Source organism: Sardina pilchardus, chromosome 23 (assembly GCF_963854185.1).
Source record: "Sardina pilchardus chromosome 23, fSarPil1.1, whole genome shotgun sequence".
In the NCBI taxonomy this organism is placed as follows: domain Eukaryota; kingdom Metazoa; phylum Chordata; class Actinopteri; order Clupeiformes; family Clupeidae; genus Sardina; species Sardina pilchardus.
Genome location: NC_085016.1, coordinates 18,415,778 through 18,434,605, shown reverse-complemented (window position 1 = coordinate 18,434,605; position 18,828 = coordinate 18,415,778). Strand labels below are relative to the sequence as shown.

The window sequence follows — 18,828 nt, the reverse complement described above, 5'->3', positions numbered from 1 at the left end:
GTGCATGTGCTGAAAGAAGTGTCAAACTAGCAGCCTGTGAGTCATGTGACCATTATTTTGCATTTCAATTGGTTAGTATTGAGTTGTCCAGTTCTTAAAGTGGTATTAACTTATTTAAGGGATGCCTCATTTTATTACAACAAGGCAAAATAGGCTATGTTGCCTACAGGCAACACCGTACCATAGAGGGTTAAAGCAGTTTATTTAATACCAACACTCATACACAGATACAGTGAATCAGAATGCTCCCTTCCTCTTCATCAGTCTTATTGTTGTTGTAGGTACAGCCTGGGTGTTCCCATGCTGCCTTGCGTACAATTTGATTCATGCTGCTAAGGCAGCCTGGAAACTAAGGCCCTATTTTTTTTTTATCACAATCACTGAACAGGGGGGAAAGCAAGAAGATGATGAGCTATGCACAGACAAATTTGAAAGACATCCATGGCGCCGAATAAACGGATCTGGGTATTTCTTCAAATACAAGAAAATGAACGTCTGGTTACCAGACCACGTGTCATTGAGAAGTGGTAGGCGCTAGCCAGGCTAGTAGATTTTTAAACAATCTCGATGATTATTACATAGGGGTGGTTTTCCAAAAATAACATTTCTGATGCAAATCAATATTCAAAAACATTATATGAGATCATAACATCCATAGACTTATATTGTAATATATGCATTTTCCCCACAGATGCGTAAAGCTTTCACTAGAGCCTGAGACAGCCTGTTGACTTTCTGTTCAAACTGTCTGAACAATCAAAATAAATGTTATTCTAAAAGAATTATGGATATATCAGTCTACAAAATGTAGTAACTGTGACTGTCATTCTTCAGATATTTAGATGTGATCTTCATTCTTTGGGCAGCTTCAGGACTCGATGTTTATGCAGACATAGAATTTGAAGCGGCGATCCCTATGAAGAAAAAAAGTTTCAAAAAATTACTTTTAAAGTTTTCACCAGTTACAGGTACCTATACTGATGAGACTGTAGTAGCCTAGAGTGGAGAAATCAACAATCCAACCATCGTGATGTTTGGAAAGTAGTTACAGTACATCAATGGCATGAATGAAATGGAACTGAGAAACCTAACATCTTTCTCAAACTTAATGTCCTAAGAAACACGCTGCCCTACAAAGCAAAAAGGCAGTAACTATGCAGAGTGCAAACTGAAAAAGAAAATGACCTTTAAAGTAATCCTGCTGTCCAACCTAAGTAGCTGTAGGTGGATTATTGGACATGTGGAGGTTTTGTTACTTTACATTAACTTATTTTTGGTAATATATCAATCTTCATAACAATTTGCAGTTAATGTGTTTTTGCTTTGTAGGGCAGCATGAAGAAAATGAAAAAGCCTTTTACTCTTGTTTGTTGTTGTGGTAGGAGGAGACTCCAGCAAGGTAGCTGTAGCTGTCAGCCAGCCACTCAAAGTATTCATCAAAGCAGTTCACATATGGGGTCCAGTAACAATAAGTGTGGTGGTGTCCAGGGGCATTGCAGCATCTAAAAGCAAATCTAAAGAAAGACAGATGGCATGACATTTTCTAAGACATACAAAAAAAATGATTTTGAAATGAAAATGTCACTTTTGTACACTTTAGCTAAAAACGAATTTCAAGACATTACCTGCGGTCCTCGTGGTGGTTACTGTGGCTACTGATCATGCCCGTTAGGACAGAGTGACTGGAACAGCTGAAGGAAAATGCTTGATCAAAGTTGTTCACCCAACCACTGTCATAGCAGCTTGGGAAGGAGCTGAAAGTTCGTTTGCAGCTGATACTAAAACGTCTGTCTTCATGGTGGTTGCTGTGGCCACTGCAAACAACATTGAAAGAACATTTAATCTGTGAAATGATGAGATCGCTAAAGCAGAGGCGGACCTCCCGGGTTCAGAAAGTAAAAGTCCTGCCAAGTATTTTATCCAACCATTTAGTGAACCAACTTATCCTAATTGGCAGCCAGGTATCAGATATCACCTGTGTCAAGTGCCCAGGTAGAAAGAATATATGGCAGGGGCCTCATTACAGAAAAATTTCCTAACTGCTTGTCCATTAACTTAAGTTTCAAAGATAGGAAAAATCCTATCTTCCTACAGTATTAAGGACTTAGGGGACTTTTACTTTCTGGAACCGGGATGTCCGCCTCCGAGCTAAAGGAAAACTAAAGTACAGCGCACATAATTTACCTAGAAATCCTTGATATGCTGTCAGTGTGTGGGCAGATGAAGTAGACATCACGGTCAAAGTTATTGGCCCATCTTTTGGCTCTCTTGACCCCACCATTGGATTCATCTATAAAATCACAGAAATCATTTCAGCTCTTTTGCTCTGGTTTTTCCTCTGTTCCTTAAATAGACTGAGGCGATGCTTAAAGTGATTAATTACTTTCCAGATATTGTACCTGTGTCATTGGTCAAGGCAGGGGCCAGAGGGTCATCAGCCATAACATCAGGAACTTCATATGGGCCCTCTGTTGAATAAGCACATGCAACTCTCTCATTGAGGGCCTCAGCTACATGAAAACATGCCATGTTTGCTTATGTGCATTGAGAAAAAGGGAAAAAGCCTGTATGTCACATCATTGGAGCCATGATGGGGGTGGTTGTAGCATAGTGGCTAACAAAGAGGCTACATCAGCTGTGCAACAGAAGCATTGCTCCACTCTCATCAACAGAATTGGCTACACCTAGGGTGACAGTGGCGCATACTTTCAAAAAAATTATATCAGTCATAAAATGTTTTTTTAACGCTAAGTGAACGGAGCAATTCAGTTATTGTAAGGAGGCTAGCATATACAGTAGGCAGAAAGGTTGTGGGCTGTGTCCTTGAGTTTAACCCTGAGTTGCTCTGGGAAGACTGGCCTAGAGGTCTGCACTCCTGCGGGAGCTCCATGGGTCACTCACGACGCAAAAGAGTGCGGTGTGGGACATGTTATGAAAGCTCTATGAGGGAGCAGCCCGGATGAGAGAGATGCGTTTGCAGGTGCAGGAGAAACCGATGATTCACTGCACTCCGGCAAATTAAATATATGTGCCACGTTACTGCAGGAGTGGGACAGAATGTTGCAGAAAATCTAAAAAATGTGTCCCGTGCAGACCTCTAGACCGGCCCTTGTAATAATTGATAAGTCGCTTTGGATACAAGTGTAAAAAAAACTAAGCAAGTAAGTCAGGCTAACAACAGAATAAATTCATTTCTAACCGTAGACAAGTCTACTGGCCAGTTCGTCAATAATCTGACTCATCTTCTTCATGTGTTCCGTTTCATCTGTCCTAGAAGTGGGAACCAGTGCTTTGGCCGATGCGACTACTGGAGGACACACACAATAAAAATACAGAAGTAGACTTTACAACTAAGTAACAGATATCAGGTGAAGCACTGTAAGGGGAAAACGCTCAAATCATTCTCAAGCCAGTAAAGTACTAATAACATAACTCATGTCAATTAAAGTCAATTAAATTGTCAATTAAAATGAAGATTAGAAACCCATGAATGAAAACATGCTAAGTCTATTTTTGCACTGAAGAGATTTGAAAAGCATGAAGGTTTTACTTGTTAAAAATAATGGGCACTACACAAACTGAGTTGCGAGGCTCCTGGCGCCCCCCTAGCTTTTATGAATGGCCCCTTTGCGGTGATCATGTGTTTTTAATCACTAAAATAGAGCACCATTGTGTCATAGCATAGTCTAGTCTAGGGTGCAATTGTTTTGGTTTGAATATTGTTTACATGATCACATCAAATAGAAAATGATACAACCTTGTATACAACATATTCTAGTAGACAAAAAATTGTAGTAGCTACTAGTTAGCACTGAGTTGAACTGAAAAAGTGTAGGCCTACTGATTAAGTGCTAGGAGGGGATGTGTGAAGAAGACAGTGCATAACTTCTCAGTAATAATAGCCAATCTGTACATCTGCTTTTTTCAGTTGGTACTGTATTTCATAATTCATGGTATTTTTTTCACATAAGGTACAGCAATGTGCAATGGCTCAAGAGGATCATTGTGATTGCAAGAAATATTGAGGAACATGTCAGTCTTAATTTTTCCACCTTACCTTGAGGAGCAGCACAACAGGCTGTGAAAAGTATGCTTGCGATAACAAGTGTCTTCATCCTTCAAAACTGAAATAAATACTATTTTTAGGTAAGATTTCTTCAAAACACCCTTAAATCAAATGTGCAGTACTTTTTATGCAATTATCTACTTACAAGTTCTACTTTAATACAGAAAGTGCGCTTTCAAATTAACTTTTGAAACTATTGTCTTTGTAGTAAAAAAAAATAGTTCACACTTACCCTCTCTATTACCTTGTTAAGACGGGTTGTTAAGACGGGTTGACACTGTGACTCACTTCTGTCTGGGTATCTTCTGCTCAACTCCAGGGCCAACACTGTCTTATAAATCTACCATCAAGGGGAGTGGTCAGAGGACAGGTCTGAGGTGTTTACCTCAAGTATAATGGATTTGGAAATATTGTGTAATTAAGAATAAAAAAAGAAACCCAGCCTTTACAGGAAGAAAGTCCTGGTGTTGATCATTAATTCAAAAGGCTCTGCTTGACTTTTTTTTCTTTTCTGTGAGTGACATGGTAGATTATATTATATTATATTAGATTCAACATTATTGTCACTGTGCAGAGTACAAGTACAAAGACAAGGAAATGCAGTTTGCATCTAACCAGAAAAGTGCAATGTGATATACAAAGTGTAGACAGGTGGTGCATAGACAGGACAGGATACACATGTAGTGCAGTGTATACAGTTTTTCTTTTACAGAATGTGGTTTAGTAAAATAAATTCAATTTCAATAATATGTGTATATTAGCAGTAACTTTATATGAGCAGATTATAGATACAGTATGTATAGCTATGTAGTATGAACAACATGTACAGATACAGTTGGGCTCATGAGTTTTTAAAAAAATAAAATTGGTGTCCTCAAAGGTTGGATTTCTCTTCATTTTTTAAAAAAGGCATTAAGATCAATTTCCAAAAGATGATTTTCTAGACCTATTTTTAGTCAACTATAGCATGTGTATGTATACTTATGGTCACAACTGTATATATTTTAAGCCCAATTTTTGATGCTCATGATACAGTAGTATACTTAAAGTATCTCAGCAAACTAAGTTTATGGGAAGAGTATTAGAATCTGCTAAGTAAAATAAATTGAGTTAAATGAGAATCTGTCATGGAGTCTCTCAAAGATCAGTCTCTGGCTACAAGCACAAGTAAGTATAGTAAGTATGTTAAGTACAGTATATTTAAGTTTAAGTACCAAGTATAGGCTAGATACTGTAGGCCTTTATGTATACTTTTATGAGCCAATACATCAATTTACTGTATCCCTGGTCAGTACACAAAATGTAAGCTAGTTCAAAATGAGTATGCTTAGTTGAAAATGAGTACACCAACAGTAGGCCTACTGTACATTTCCATAAACTGCTTGTAGGCTATTGCATTGCTTGTTCATTTTAAGCCTATAGAGCCTACACGTGTACACATACAGTACAGTACACATTTGAGAATGAAAGGAAACATAGGAAATATATCTTAATCAGAGCCCTATTTTTCCATTTTGTGGGTCTAAATCTTGAAATTGTTTATCAAGCATCGGCATCAAAGTAAACCACTGGTTTTCACCACTGTCAGGCTCATTGTAAAATCATAACGGCCTGACAGCATGGAGAAGATTCCTACAGAGATACACATGTAGCATGTCTCTGTCAAATAAATTGTGTGAGCACAGTTACAGAGGGCCATTACATCCTTCCTCAGGAAAAAGGACAGGCACCTTAAAACATTGGGTATATTCAATGATTTTAAAAGGACACCTTTTATAACTTCAAAATCGAGATATTAAACATCTGGGTTGGCGCCCATATAACTTCAATGAGTACAATGCCAATGCACATTATGATTTCAACGCAAATCGCACAAGCCCTATAAGGAAGTTCCAGTGAAGGAAATATGAATTGGGCTAAACCCAATCTTGTTTGCACACACTAAAAACAGATAATGATTTGCCTGGGTTACTATCCTGACCAGGTGCCATTCAGCAAGAAGGAGCTTCCAGTGAAATGTTTTGTGCACCAAACCTCACCTTGTCCAAACACAACTGTCAACATATTTTGATATCAACAAACTTTTGCGCTCCTTGATGTTTGAACAATGGTTGCAAACAAAAGAAAAAAAAAGACTATACTACACAGAGATTTATATATATATATATATATATATATATACAACAGGCCATGACATATCTAGGACAAAATGAATAAATTGACTACTGACTTCAGTCCCTTTCTGTAATTGTTCTTTTGTTTAACCCGTTTAATTCCAATTTTATTTTCGGGAAAAAATTCAGCACATTGATTTTACACAAGCATCTTGCACATTTTAATTTTATTTTGGTTAAGTTGGTGAAGTGTTATGTTTTATACTAGGTCACAATTGTGACTGACAGGTAACAACATAGCCTACTCCTTTACTGAAAAAAATCATATGGCAATAAAGCCCATTTGCACACTTGAAATCTTAAAATGAAAATATGACAGCCCACTAAGCACAGATTAATGAGATACATATGCTTACGTTTCTTGCTCATAACTTTATTATTGTGCATAATAAACATGTTCATATTGGTTATCACAATGAATACGCACAGTCTGAACAGGAGACACACCTTCACATGATGGTCAATCTAAGCCTTTTCATTTTTTGATGGATTCATTTAGTTTATCTTCTAGCTCTGTGTGTTGTGATAACCAATAACATGTTTGTTATATGCACAATAATAAAGTTATGAGCAAAAAACGTAGCATTAATCTGAGTTTAGTGGGCACTGTCATCACTATTTTCATTTTATGATTTCAAGTGTGTAAATGGGCTTTATTGACTTATTGATATTTTTTTCCAAAAAAGGACTATGTTGTTTCCCATTGGTCACAATTGTGACCAAGTATAACATTACATTTCACCAACCAAAATAAAATTAAAATGTGCATGATGTTTGTGTAAAATCCATGTACTGAAATTTTGCGAAAAAATGGGAATTAAACGGGTTAAACAAAAGAACAAGGGACTGAAGTCAATTTCTTCATTTAGTCCTATAGATATGTCATGGCCTGTTGTATAAAAAGTTTCTCTATAGTCTTAATCTGTCACCACCCCTAATTTTGCAAAAAAATGGGAATTAAACGGGTTAAACAAAAGAACAAGGGACTGAAGTCAATTTCTTAATTTAGTCCTATAGATATGTCATGGCCTGTTGTATAAAAAGTTTCTCTTTAGTCTTAATCTGTCACCACCCCTAATGTTCTTTTTTTTTACAACTATTATTCAAACATCAAGGAGTGCAAAAGTTTGTTGATTTCAAATTATGGCTCAGACATTTATGTTTGGACAAGGTGAGGTTTGGTGCACAAAACATTTCACTGGAAGCCCTCTCTTGCTGAATGGCACTCAAACTCCATAACAGTCGGGGTAGTTTGTTCTTCGTTCTTGTATTATTTGTTTTCCACAATGCAATTTCTGGTTTAAGTAATTTGAAAGTTATAAACTAGGTTGGTAAGGTGATAAGCTAAAAGTCCAATAAAACTCACCCTGTTTTCCTTAGAATATAAATAATGTTCACCTGCCAACCAGGATTATTGATTGCTATTACAATGGACAGAAATGCTGTTAAAACATAACCCACCACTCAATATAATCCAGGCAAATCATAAGCTGTTTTTAATCAGTAAAGTTATGTTAAAGTGTAACATGAATAAGAGTGCAAACAAGATTGGGTTTGGCCAAATTCATATTTCCTTCACTGGAACTTCCTTGCTTGTGCTATCTTCAGAGTTGTGTTGGAATTATAATATACATTAGCATTGTGCTCACTGAAGTTATATGGGTGCGAACCCAGATTAATATCTAGATATTTTGAAGTTATAAAAGGTGTCCTTTTAAAACCTTTGAATATACCCAATGTATTAAGGTGCCTGTCCTGAGGAGGGATGTAATGGCCCTCTGTAATTGTGTTCACACAATTTATTTAGACATGTCATGTGTACTGTATCTATGTAGGTAAGACACTTATAAGTTTACAATGAGCCAGTGAGACAGTGGTGAAAACCAGTGGCTTACTTTGACGCAGATGCTTGTCATAGTTTCAAGATGTAGACCCACAAGATGAAAAGATAGGGCTCAGATTAAAATATATATATGTTTCCTTTCATTCTCTAATGTGTATGTGTACACGTGTAGGCTCTTTAGGCCTAAAATGAACAAGCAATGCAATATAAAAAGTATTCTCATTTTGAACTTGCCTGTGTTTTGTGTAGCCTACTGATCAGACATACTGTACGCTAAATTGATTTATACTTGGCTCATATTGATAAATATACATAAAGGTCTATATATCTAGCCTATACTTGGTACTTAAATACTTGATATAGGCCTACTTACTTGCACTTATAGGCAGAGACTGATCTTTGAGAGACTGCATGACAGATTCTCATTTAATTTAATTTACTGAGCAGATTCTAATTTTACGCTTCCCGTAAAGTTTGCTGAGATACTTAAGTATACTATCATGAGCATGACCAATTGGGCTTGAAATATATACAGTTGTGGCCTACGTTTACATAATGCATACTATAGTTGACTAAAAAGAGGTAAAAGAAAATAATCTTTTGGAAATTGATCTTAATGCCTTATAAAAACAAATGAGGAAAAATCCAAGCTTTGAGGACACCAATTTTCTTTCAAAATCTCATGAGCCCAACTGTATCTGTACATGTTGTTCACACTATACAGTAGCTACACTATATGTATCTATAGTCTGGTCATATGAAGTTTCTGCTATAACATACACATTTATATTTGATATTATTCCAAACCACCTTCTGTAAAAAAAACAAAAAAAAAACAGAATACGATTGTCTACACTGCACTACATGCAGTCTGTGCACCACACGTCTACACTTTGTATATCACATTACACTTTTCTGCTTTTTTGCAGGTCTGGTTAGATGCAAACTGCATTTCCTTGTCTTTGTACTTGTACTCAACAATAAAGTTGAATCTAATCTATATAATCTAATCTACCATGTCACTCACAGTTTCCCAGACCTGTTTGTGAAAAGAAAAAAAAAGTCAAGCAGAGCCTTTTGAAGTAATAATCAACAGGACTTTCTTCCTGTAAAGGCTGGGTTTCTTTTTTATTCTTAATTGCACAATATTTCCAAATCCATTATACACCTGTCCTCTGACCACTCCCCTTGATGGTAGATTTATAAGACAGTGTTGGCCCTGGAGTTGAGCAGAAGATACCCAGACAGAAGTGAGTCACAGTGTCAACCCGTCTTAACAACCCGTCTTAACAAGGTAATAGAGAGGGTAAGTGTGAACTATTTTTTTTACTACAAAGACAATAGTTTCAAAAGTTAATTTGAAAGCGCACTTTCTGTATTAAAGTAGAACTTGTAAGTAGATAATTGCATAAACAGTGTTCCCTAAAAATAGAATTTATTTCAGTTTTGAAGGATGAAGATACTTGTTATCGCAAGCATACTTTTCACAGCCTGTTGTGTTGCTCCTCAAGGTAAGGTGGAAAAATTAAGACTGACATGTTCCTTCTTGCAATCACAATGATCCTCTTGAGCTATCGCACATTGCTGTACATTAAGTGAAAAAATACCATAGAATTATGAAATACAGTACCAACTGAAAAAGCAGATGTACAGATTGGCTATTATTACTGAGAAGTTATGCACTGTCTTCTTCACACATCCTCTCCTGTAGCACTTGATCAGTACTCTTTTTCAGTTCAACTCAGTGCTAACTAGCTACTACAAATTTTTGTCTATTAGAATATGTTGTATAAGGTTGTATCATTTTCTATTTGATGTGATCATGTAAACAATATTCAAACCAAAACAATTGCACCCTAGACTAGACTATGCTATGACACAATGGTGCTCTATTTTAGCGTCGCAACTTAGTTTGTGTAGTGGCCATTATTTTTAACAAGTAAAATCTTCATGCTTTTCAAATCTCTTCAGTGCAAAAATAGACTTAGCATGTTTTCATTCATGGGTTTCTAATCTTCATTTTAATTGACTTAAATTGACATGAGTTATGTTATTAGTACTTTACTGGCTTGAGAATGATTTGAGCAGGCTTCACCTGATATCTGTTACTTAGTTGTAAAGTCTACTTCTGTATTTTTATTGTGTGTGTCCTCCAGAAGTCGCATCGGCCAAAGCACTGGTTCCCACTTCTAGGACAGATGAAACGGAACACATGAAGAAGATGAGTCAGATTATTGACGAACTGGCCAGTAGACTTGTCTACGGTTAAATGAATTTATTCAGTTGTTAGCCTGACTTACTTGTTTAGTTTTTTTACACTTGTATCCAAAGCGACTTACATGAATCAATTATTACAAGGGCCGGTCTAGAGGTCTGCACATTTTTTAGATTTTCTGCAACATTCTGTCCCACTCCCGCAGTAACGTGGCACATATATGTAATTTGCGGGAGTGCAGTGAATCATCGGTTTCTCCTGCACCTGCAAACGCATCTCTCTCATCCGGCCTGCTCCCTCATAGAGCTTTCATAACATGTCCCACACCGTACTCTTTTGTGTTGTGACCCATGGGACTTCCGCAGGAGTGCAGACCTTTAGGCCAGTCTTCCCAGAGCAACTCAGGGTTAAACTCAAGGGCACAACCCACAACCTTTCTGCCTACTGTATGCTAGCCTCCTTACAATAACTGTAGTGCTGCGTTCGCTTAGCGTTAAAAAAACATTTTATGACTGATTTTTTTGAAAGTATGTGCCACTGTCACCCTAGGTGTAGCCAATTCTGTTGATGAGAGTGGAAGCCTATTCTTACGGCAGAAGCAATGCTTCAGTTGCACAGCTGATGTAGCCTCTTTGTTAGCACTATGCTACAACCACCCCCATCATGGCTCCAATGATGTGACATACAGGCTTTTTCCCTTGTTCTCAACGCATCCTAAGCAAACATGGCATGTTTTCATGTAGCTGAGGCCCTCAATGAGAGAGTTGCATGTGCTTATTCAACAGAGGGCCCATATGAAGTTCCTGATGTTATGGCTGATGACCCTCTGGCCCCTGCCTTGACCAATGACACAGGTAGGCCTACAATATCTGGAAAGTAATTCATGACTTAAAGCATAGCCTCAGACTATTTAAGGAACAGAGGAAAAACCAGGGCAAAAGAGCTGAAATGATTTCTGTGATTTTATAGATGAATTCAATGGTGGGGTCAAGAGAGCCAAAAGATGGGCCAATAACTTTGACGGTGATGTCTACTTCGTCTGCCCACACACTGACAGCATATCAAGGATTTCTAGGTAAATTGTGTGCGCTGTACTTTAATTTTCCTTTAGCTCGGAGGCGGACATCCCGGTTTCAGAAAGTAGCCTAAAAGTCCCCTAAGTCCTTAAAGAGGAACAATGCAGGATTGGCGATTTCATCTCTGGTTTCGGTTTCGTTTTTCGTTTTCGCTCGTTTTATGCTTGCATATTTCTCTGCAGAGCTTCCCCGACAGCTTTAGCGTGTATATTTATACATATATAGGCTATATAAAAATACGGAGTGTAAATAGTGGAATGGAGGCATTTTCTTATTTGCACCCAAACCGGAAATGCGTGCTATCCAACATAGCGGGACCATCTTGGCAGGAGATGGCCTACCTAAATCTAACAAGTTAGGATTATTAAAACTATATTTGAGATGGGAAAGTGGTGCTAAATTTCCACAAACTTTATTCAGTGAACGGGTAAAGCCGTCCGTTTGCAAGCACAATCAAGAAACACGATCTTTTTGTTTTGTTTACCGTTACCTAGCAACCCCAACAAGTAAGTCAATAATTAGTATTCTCCCCTTCTCTTCGACGGGGCGTAGTACAGCGGTAAAGTGACTGTGTTACCATGCTCGAGGTGCTAGGTTCGAACGTCGGATGAATTTTTTTTTTTTTTGCCTGCCAAAGTAGCTGCTACGCACCATGACTTCTTTTTTCTTAGATGACGTTACCTCGCGGCAAATAAGAGTTTGTGCTTTTTGAACCTGTCAAAGATTTACTGGTTTTATTTCAGTTATGAGTAGAGTTAAGTAGAAGTAGGCTTCAGTAGTTGTTAGAAAGGTTGTGTTTTGACTTTGAGCCCCCAACGCTGCCTGGAAGGCGCTTAGGCGTGGGTTAAGGTTAAGGTTACCGTGCAGTCACACGCTTGCGTCCGCCAACGTATGCCTCATTTTGTCACATTTCCATAAATGCGAACTGATTGGTTTGTCAGTGTTCGAAAATTTGCATACACGGAATTTCATTGGCTGGCGCTTGCGCGATCCGTCAAAAGTTGAACATTTCTCAACTTTTTAGCGGAGGCAACGTATGCCAGGCAACGCATCGGACCCAGAATTCAGTGCGGCATGAAATGAAGTGCAGCCAATGTAAAGTGAATGGGAAAACAACGGACGAACGTTGGCCGACGCAAGCGTGTGACTGCCCCGTAACGGGGCAGTCACACGCTTGCGTCGGCCAACGTTCGTCCGTTGTTTTCCCATTCACTTTACATTGGCTGGACTTCATTTCATGCCGCACTGAATTGTGGGTCCGATGCGTTGCCTGAGATACGTTGCCTCCGCTAAAAAGTTGAGAAATGTTCAACTTTTGACGGATCGCGCAAGCGCCAGCCAATGAAATTCCGTGTATGCAAATTTTCGAACACTGACAAACCAATCAGTTCGCGTTTATGGAAATGTGACAAAATGAGGCATACGTTGGCGGACGCAAGCGTGTGACTGCCCCGTAAAGCACGTTTAGGGCGCTTACATACTCAACGCGAGCAACGCAAGCAAGTAACGTTAGCTACGCGAGTGACGGGCTCCCTTTCATAGTGTACACAGCGAACGCAAGCAACGCGGGCAATAGCAAAACGCAATACACCGCTCACGCAACAGGGGGTAGCACTGTATTATCCACATTCACATCATATATAGGCGATAATCATCAACACCCTGAACAATTTAACACCACTGGTATTGTTAAAAACATTGGACAATAATCTCTCTCTCCCATTTCAGCCTCTCGATGAGGTCACACAGCATATTAACTTCATACACACACGTACACAACGTTGATTATTTATTGCCTACCGAAAATGTTCTCTCGGTAATCCTGTGCTTCACGAACTCACTCAACCATCTTAACTGCCAGTATTTATCGGTAGCTGGGTACAAATGTGGACATTTTCGTACTTTCACATAGTTTTTACTCTTTGCCCGCAACTGTATTCAAAGCTTCTTCTGTAAATATGACATATAGTTGAAATACTGAACAATTATTGGAGTATCGCCCCCACCGACAACGCATGGTATTGCATGTTTTGGTGCGTCGCGTATCAAAAACTGGGATGACACATTTTGCTACGCATCGACGCATAATGGCGGCCGAAGCGTAGCGATGCGTAGCCTTGCGGCCGCGTATGCGTAGCAATGCGTTGAGTATGTAAGCGCCCTTAGACTTGCTGTAGACAACGCGTTCGTGTACGCATCATGGCTGCCTCGCGTATTTTGCGGTCGTTTGGTGCGTCGGTCGTGCACGTCGTCGCAAGCGAACACGACGCGTCCGCGAGATGCAATACTGACAAGAAAGTAGGGGGCGATCATTGCCAAAACAAAGTGACTGCAAGATGCATTATCGACATCAAAGCTGGGGGCAATCATGAGAGTAAACAATGGCACATGGCCACATCCACATCTGATATTAGGCTACTAGTCTCCCCCTGGTGAAGACCTCCAGTAAGGTGCGTAATGCTGCAGCGAGTCTGTACACAGGACACAGCAGGTCGCACACGGACGCATACGCTTACGCTTGGTCTAACGGCAAGTATAATCCCAGCCTTAAGGTTAGGTTAAGGTTAGGGTTAAGGTTAGGTTAAGGTTAGGGTTAAGGTTAGGAGTAGGATTAAGTGTTTTTAAGTCAACAGTGGCAGCGCTGCCTGGAAGACAACTCAGAAAACAACTCTTTAAAGTAGCTTGTCTTTGATGAAGCTACCACATGACCACTCATTACCCTAATATTTGTATAATCACTTCCAAGTAACCCAGACATGGCAAAACAGCTAAAAACTGTTCAAAACTATTAGGCCTAGCCTACTGTAGAGCTGGTAAATACACAGGCCTATTGACAGAGAACATGGATGTTAGACATCGGGTGTAAATAGTATTGTTGATTATTACACTATTTACACCCGGGTGTAAATAGCAATGTTGATTATTACACTATTTACACCCGGGTGTAAATAGTAATGTTGATTATTACACTATTTACACCCGGGTGTAAATAGTAATGTTGATTATTTGCACCCGGGTGTAAATAGTAATGTTCATTATTTACACCCGGGTGCAAATAGTCTCTGCCAAAATATATAAATTGCAAGCGTGGTTCTTCTTGTTCCTTACGCGTCTCTGACTTCCAGATGTAAACAGCAGACGATCGTTCATCAGAAAGTTGCAAGGTTGTAATAGCGGATAGGGACACTAGGGGCAGGAGGAAATGTGACTGTTTTCGATAAAACTGGTCAGTCAAGCAAAACAACGATTTCTAAGCGATTTTATGACTATGAAAAAGTTGCATAGGGTCTCTTTAAGATAGGATTTTTCCTATCTTTGAAACTTAAGTTAATGGACAAGCAGTTAGGATATTTTTCTGTAATGAGGCCCCTGCCATATATTCTTTCTACCTGGGGACTTGACACAGGTGATATCTGATACCTGGCTGCCAATTAGGATAAGTTGGTTCACTAAATGGTTGGATAAAATACTTGGCAGGACTTTTACTTTCTGAACCCGGGAGGTCCGCCTCTGCTTTAGCAATGTCTTCATTTCACAGATTAAATGTTCTTTCAATGTTGTTTGCAGTGGCCACAGCAACCACCACGAAGACAGACGTTTTAGTATCAGCTGCAAACAAACTTTCAGCTCCTTCCCAAGCTGCTATGACAGTGGTTGGGTGAACAACTTTGATCAAGCATTTTCCTTCAGCTGTTCCAGTCACTCTGTCATAACGAGCATGATCAGTTACCACAGTAACCACCACGAGGACCGCAAGTAATTTCTTGATATGTGTTGTATTTTGGTAGCTAAAGTGTACAAACATTACATTTCCATTTTGAAATATTTTTTTTGTATGTCTAAGAAAATGGCATGCCCTCTGTCTTTGTTTAGATTTGCTTTTAGATGCTGCAATGCCCCTGGACACCACCACACTTATTGTTACTGGACCCCATATGTGAACTGCTTTGATGAATACTTCGAGTGGCTGGCTGACAGCTACAGCTACCTTGCTGGAGTCTCCTCCTACCACAACAACAAACAAGAGTAAAAGGCTTTTTCATTTTCCTTAATATGTTTCTTAGGACATTAAGTTTGAGAAACATAGATTTTTCAGTTCCATTTTAGACTTTTAAAACCAATCATGCCATTAATTATGTAACTGAATAATTTACAAACATCATGATGGTTGGACTGTTGATTACTCCACTGTAGGCTACTACTGTGTCTTCTGTAATTCCTGTAAACACGGAAGTAACGCAGTGTCGCCATTACTGCGTGCCTGGCTGCTAAGAAAGTAGCCCGTTGGTTCCGTAGGCGGCTGTTGCAGAGGTTAGCTGTAATTAATACACGTCTTTATACCTTATGTTGTTAATAAATTACCTTCATCGGTAAGTTTTGGCCACAGTCTGACATCATCTACCTAATGTTCCCTTTCACCTGACATTTTCTTTCATGAGCAGGATCTTTTGTTAGACATTCTCTGACAGGATGCTTTCATTGAAAAGCACAGGCAAGTGTCACTCCTCACACTCTGCAGGCACGCAGTAATGGCGATATTCAAGATGGCAGTGCCCATAAAGTTTGCACTGGATTAGTGTATAGGTAATTGGTGAAAACTTTTTTTCTTCTTAGGGATCGCCGCTTCAAATTCTATGTCTGCATAAACATCGAGTCCTGAAGCTGCCCAAAGAATGAAGATCACAACTAAACATCTGAAGAATGGTGGCAGTCACAATTATTACATTTTGTAGATTGATATTATTCATAATTATTTTAGAATAACATTATTTTTGATTGTTCAGACTCAGGTTCAGTGTTTGAACAGAAGGTCAACAGGCTGTCTCAGGCTCTAGTGAAAGCTTTACGCATCTGTGGGGAAAATGCATATATTAAAATATAGCCTAAGTCTTTGAATGTTATGATCTCATATAATGTTTTTGAATATTGATTTGCATCAGAAATTTAATTTCATAATCATCGAGATTGTGTCAAAATATGCTCATATCTTAGTCTGACTCTCGCCAGACCCTTGTAGTTCCGCCATGCTCCACCAGAGGCGTTTCGCTGAGCTCCACACAAGGGTCTGGACGCGAGGGCAATCCAAACCCCTGGCGGTTGCTCAAAAAATGAGCAACCAATCAGGAGCGCCGAAGCGAGTGTTTGATTCAAATAACAATGGCGGCACGCAGCGAGGAGTCTTATGCTGACATTGATTCTGCTATTTCAACCATTTTGTCGGATCTATCGAGTATTCATTCTTTAAAAGATTAACAGAGAATAGTTTTGAAGACATTTATTGGTGGCAAGGATGTTTTTACTCTTCTTCCGACCGGGTTTGGCAAGAGCTTGAAGAAGCCGAGCACGTCATTCAAGATAACAGGCAAGTGGTTTATCAAATCACATGCGAGGATGTTTTACAAGGACCCGCCTTCAGAAATACATACCCTATCGAGAAGTCCCAGATCCTTGTGTGAAGCAGACAGCGAACTACAGGATCTGGCGAAAGTCAGGTTACTCATATCTACCTACAGCAAAGATAAGAATGATGAAGTGGAAGATAACATTCTGATTTAAACTTACTCACTGTATCTGTGTCTGGGTGTTGGTATTAAATAAACTACTTTAAGCACTACATAGAAGTCTTTATTCACTGTATTTATGATTTACAGTTTTTAGTTTTAGCCAGGACCACTTAAGTCAAAGAACTATTTTGTCTCCATCTCCTTTTGCGCCAAGTTACATTTGGCGGTTGCTCTATACTGAGTCTTCCCTGTGCATCCATGTCAGATTCAGATATAAGTCAGATATATATAAGTTCAGATATAAGTCAGGCCTTACTTGGCTGACTAGTGTCTGGATAGAGGGGGTGCAGTTAGAACCACAACCGACATTGAAACTACGGTCCTTCTGTCACTGATCCATATGCAGCATCAACATTAATTGTAGCAATTATGCGGAGTTTGGAGCAAGAACGTTGTTTCCATTATTAACACTAAATTGTCTTACAGTGAAAGTGAACCGGGCAAAAACACTCGTCGAAATCCTCAATCACATGTCGGTCTTGAATAACTGCACCCCCTCTATCCAGACACTAGTCAGTCCAGTATTCAGTTCAGCAGGTAGGCCTAGATGTCTGATTGAAAGAATTATGAGCTAGTTAAACAGATCTGATTATAATGCACATTCTAGCCTTTTCCATTTGCGTTTGAAAAGGTAAATGCACTACTTGTGCCAGCTTTGTGGAGTAGGCTACCTGAGCATGCCTGGCTGCAGCAATTCACCAAACAATGCTATGAGTGGAGTCTGCAGAGGCTTCTGAAGAGGGCAGGAACAATCCCAATGACACCCACAATCGACCTTTGGATGCCTTCGGCATTTCAGTTGAAGTACCCAGAGTCAGATTGTGTGCGCTCTTTTACTTACTTGTTATAAGTGAAGTGGTGTCGGCGATGGCGGTCCTGACACCGGTGAGGCAAGGCTCACAAGACTTTCTTGCCGTTCTGAATCACTCAAGTGATCATTGAGACGGAGAGAGGGGGAAAAAAGGGAAAATCAATCTCGTGCTGATTCATCCACGTCTTTACTCCTCAACAGTTTGGTGACTATAAGGACCTGAAGGGTCTCACAAACAAAAGGCCCTAAAACCACCAAGGAGTATCATTCCAAGCACATAATTATTTTCATATTATAGGTACTGTACGTTTGCTCCACCACTGTTGTATACTCAGTGTTATAAAGTATTTGCGAAATTATTCAATTGCCTTGCTGACTTTGACAGGGTCATACAATGAGTGCATCAGTGCAGATCTGAAATGAATAATAATGAAAGATGTGCAAGTGAATGAGCAACAAAATGAAAGGTAGTCATGTCTGTATCACCTGTATCTGAATTAGACTTTGAAACGACATTGTTCAACAACGTGGCGAAACATCATAACATTTTACACCTACACAGCCACGCAAGCCATGAAAGCCATGCGGTCTCCATTTTACATCTTTAGGCAAGTCCCAAACCAGGAGCAATCAATTAATTGTGCATGAATCTGGTCCAGGTGGTACACACCTACTTAAACCCTGCTTCAGGTAAGACTCATAATTCATGATTCATTTAGCGGGTGACTGAGGCGTGTAAAGAGCCCCCCCTCTCTCTCTCCCACGCTCCAATATGAGACCAGGGACCACAGGCTCATCTGTTACGAGTCAAACTCCTCAACTTGCACCATCTGGTGTCCTCACACTCAAGCAGGGCCAAAAGAGGGCTCATCTGGGAAACGTAGTTTTTTCCCCGAGTGTTGTTGGGCTGCAGATTATGCCACACAATAGGCGTGTTAAACCTCCGGTATGGAAATCTTCCAGCGCTTCTATTGTGTATTTGCTGTGCTTTGCTGATGTTGGCACATGCAAAACAGCTGGATTAATGTTTGGGTGGACGTGCACAGTGGACACGCTGTCGTCACAAGCCTTTCCTTATT

The 18,828-nt window shown here is 39.5% G+C and overlaps 1 protein-coding gene across 1 annotated transcript; it reads right to left on the bottom strand.

The window, feature by feature from the left end:
• Positions 1-1,357: 1,357 nt before the first annotated feature.
• LOC134071769 (hemagglutinin/amebocyte aggregation factor-like) lies at positions 1,358-18,299 on the bottom strand. The gene is made up of 7 exons (XM_062528611.1): positions 18,236-18,299; positions 17,780-17,856; positions 3,200-3,307; positions 2,400-2,468; positions 2,185-2,290; positions 1,626-1,814; positions 1,358-1,514 (listed from the first exon to the last, which is right to left on the bottom strand). Exons 3-7 carry the CDS (start codon positions 3,249-3,251, stop codon positions 1,358-1,360), a joined length of 573 nt encoding a protein of 190 aa, XP_062384595.1. The 5' UTR covers positions 3,252-3,307; positions 17,780-17,856; positions 18,236-18,299.
• Positions 18,300-18,828: the final 529 nt, after the last annotated feature.

What these genes read in the sequence shown, in the direction of transcription:
- LOC134071769 (XM_062528611.1), bottom strand. Translation starts at nt 3,251, where the DNA reads ATGAAGAAGATGAGTCAGATTATTGACGAACTGGCCAGTAGACTTGTC. An exon ending in GGCCAGTAGACTTGTCTACG is followed by an intron (nt 2,469 to 3,199) that starts GTTAGAAATGAA and finishes CTTATTCAACAG; the next exon opens with AGGGCCCATATGAAGTTCCT. An exon ending in TGCCTTGACCAATGACACAG is followed by an intron (nt 2,291 to 2,399) that starts GTACAATATCTG and finishes GTGATTTTATAG; the next exon opens with ATGAATCCAATGGTGGGGTC.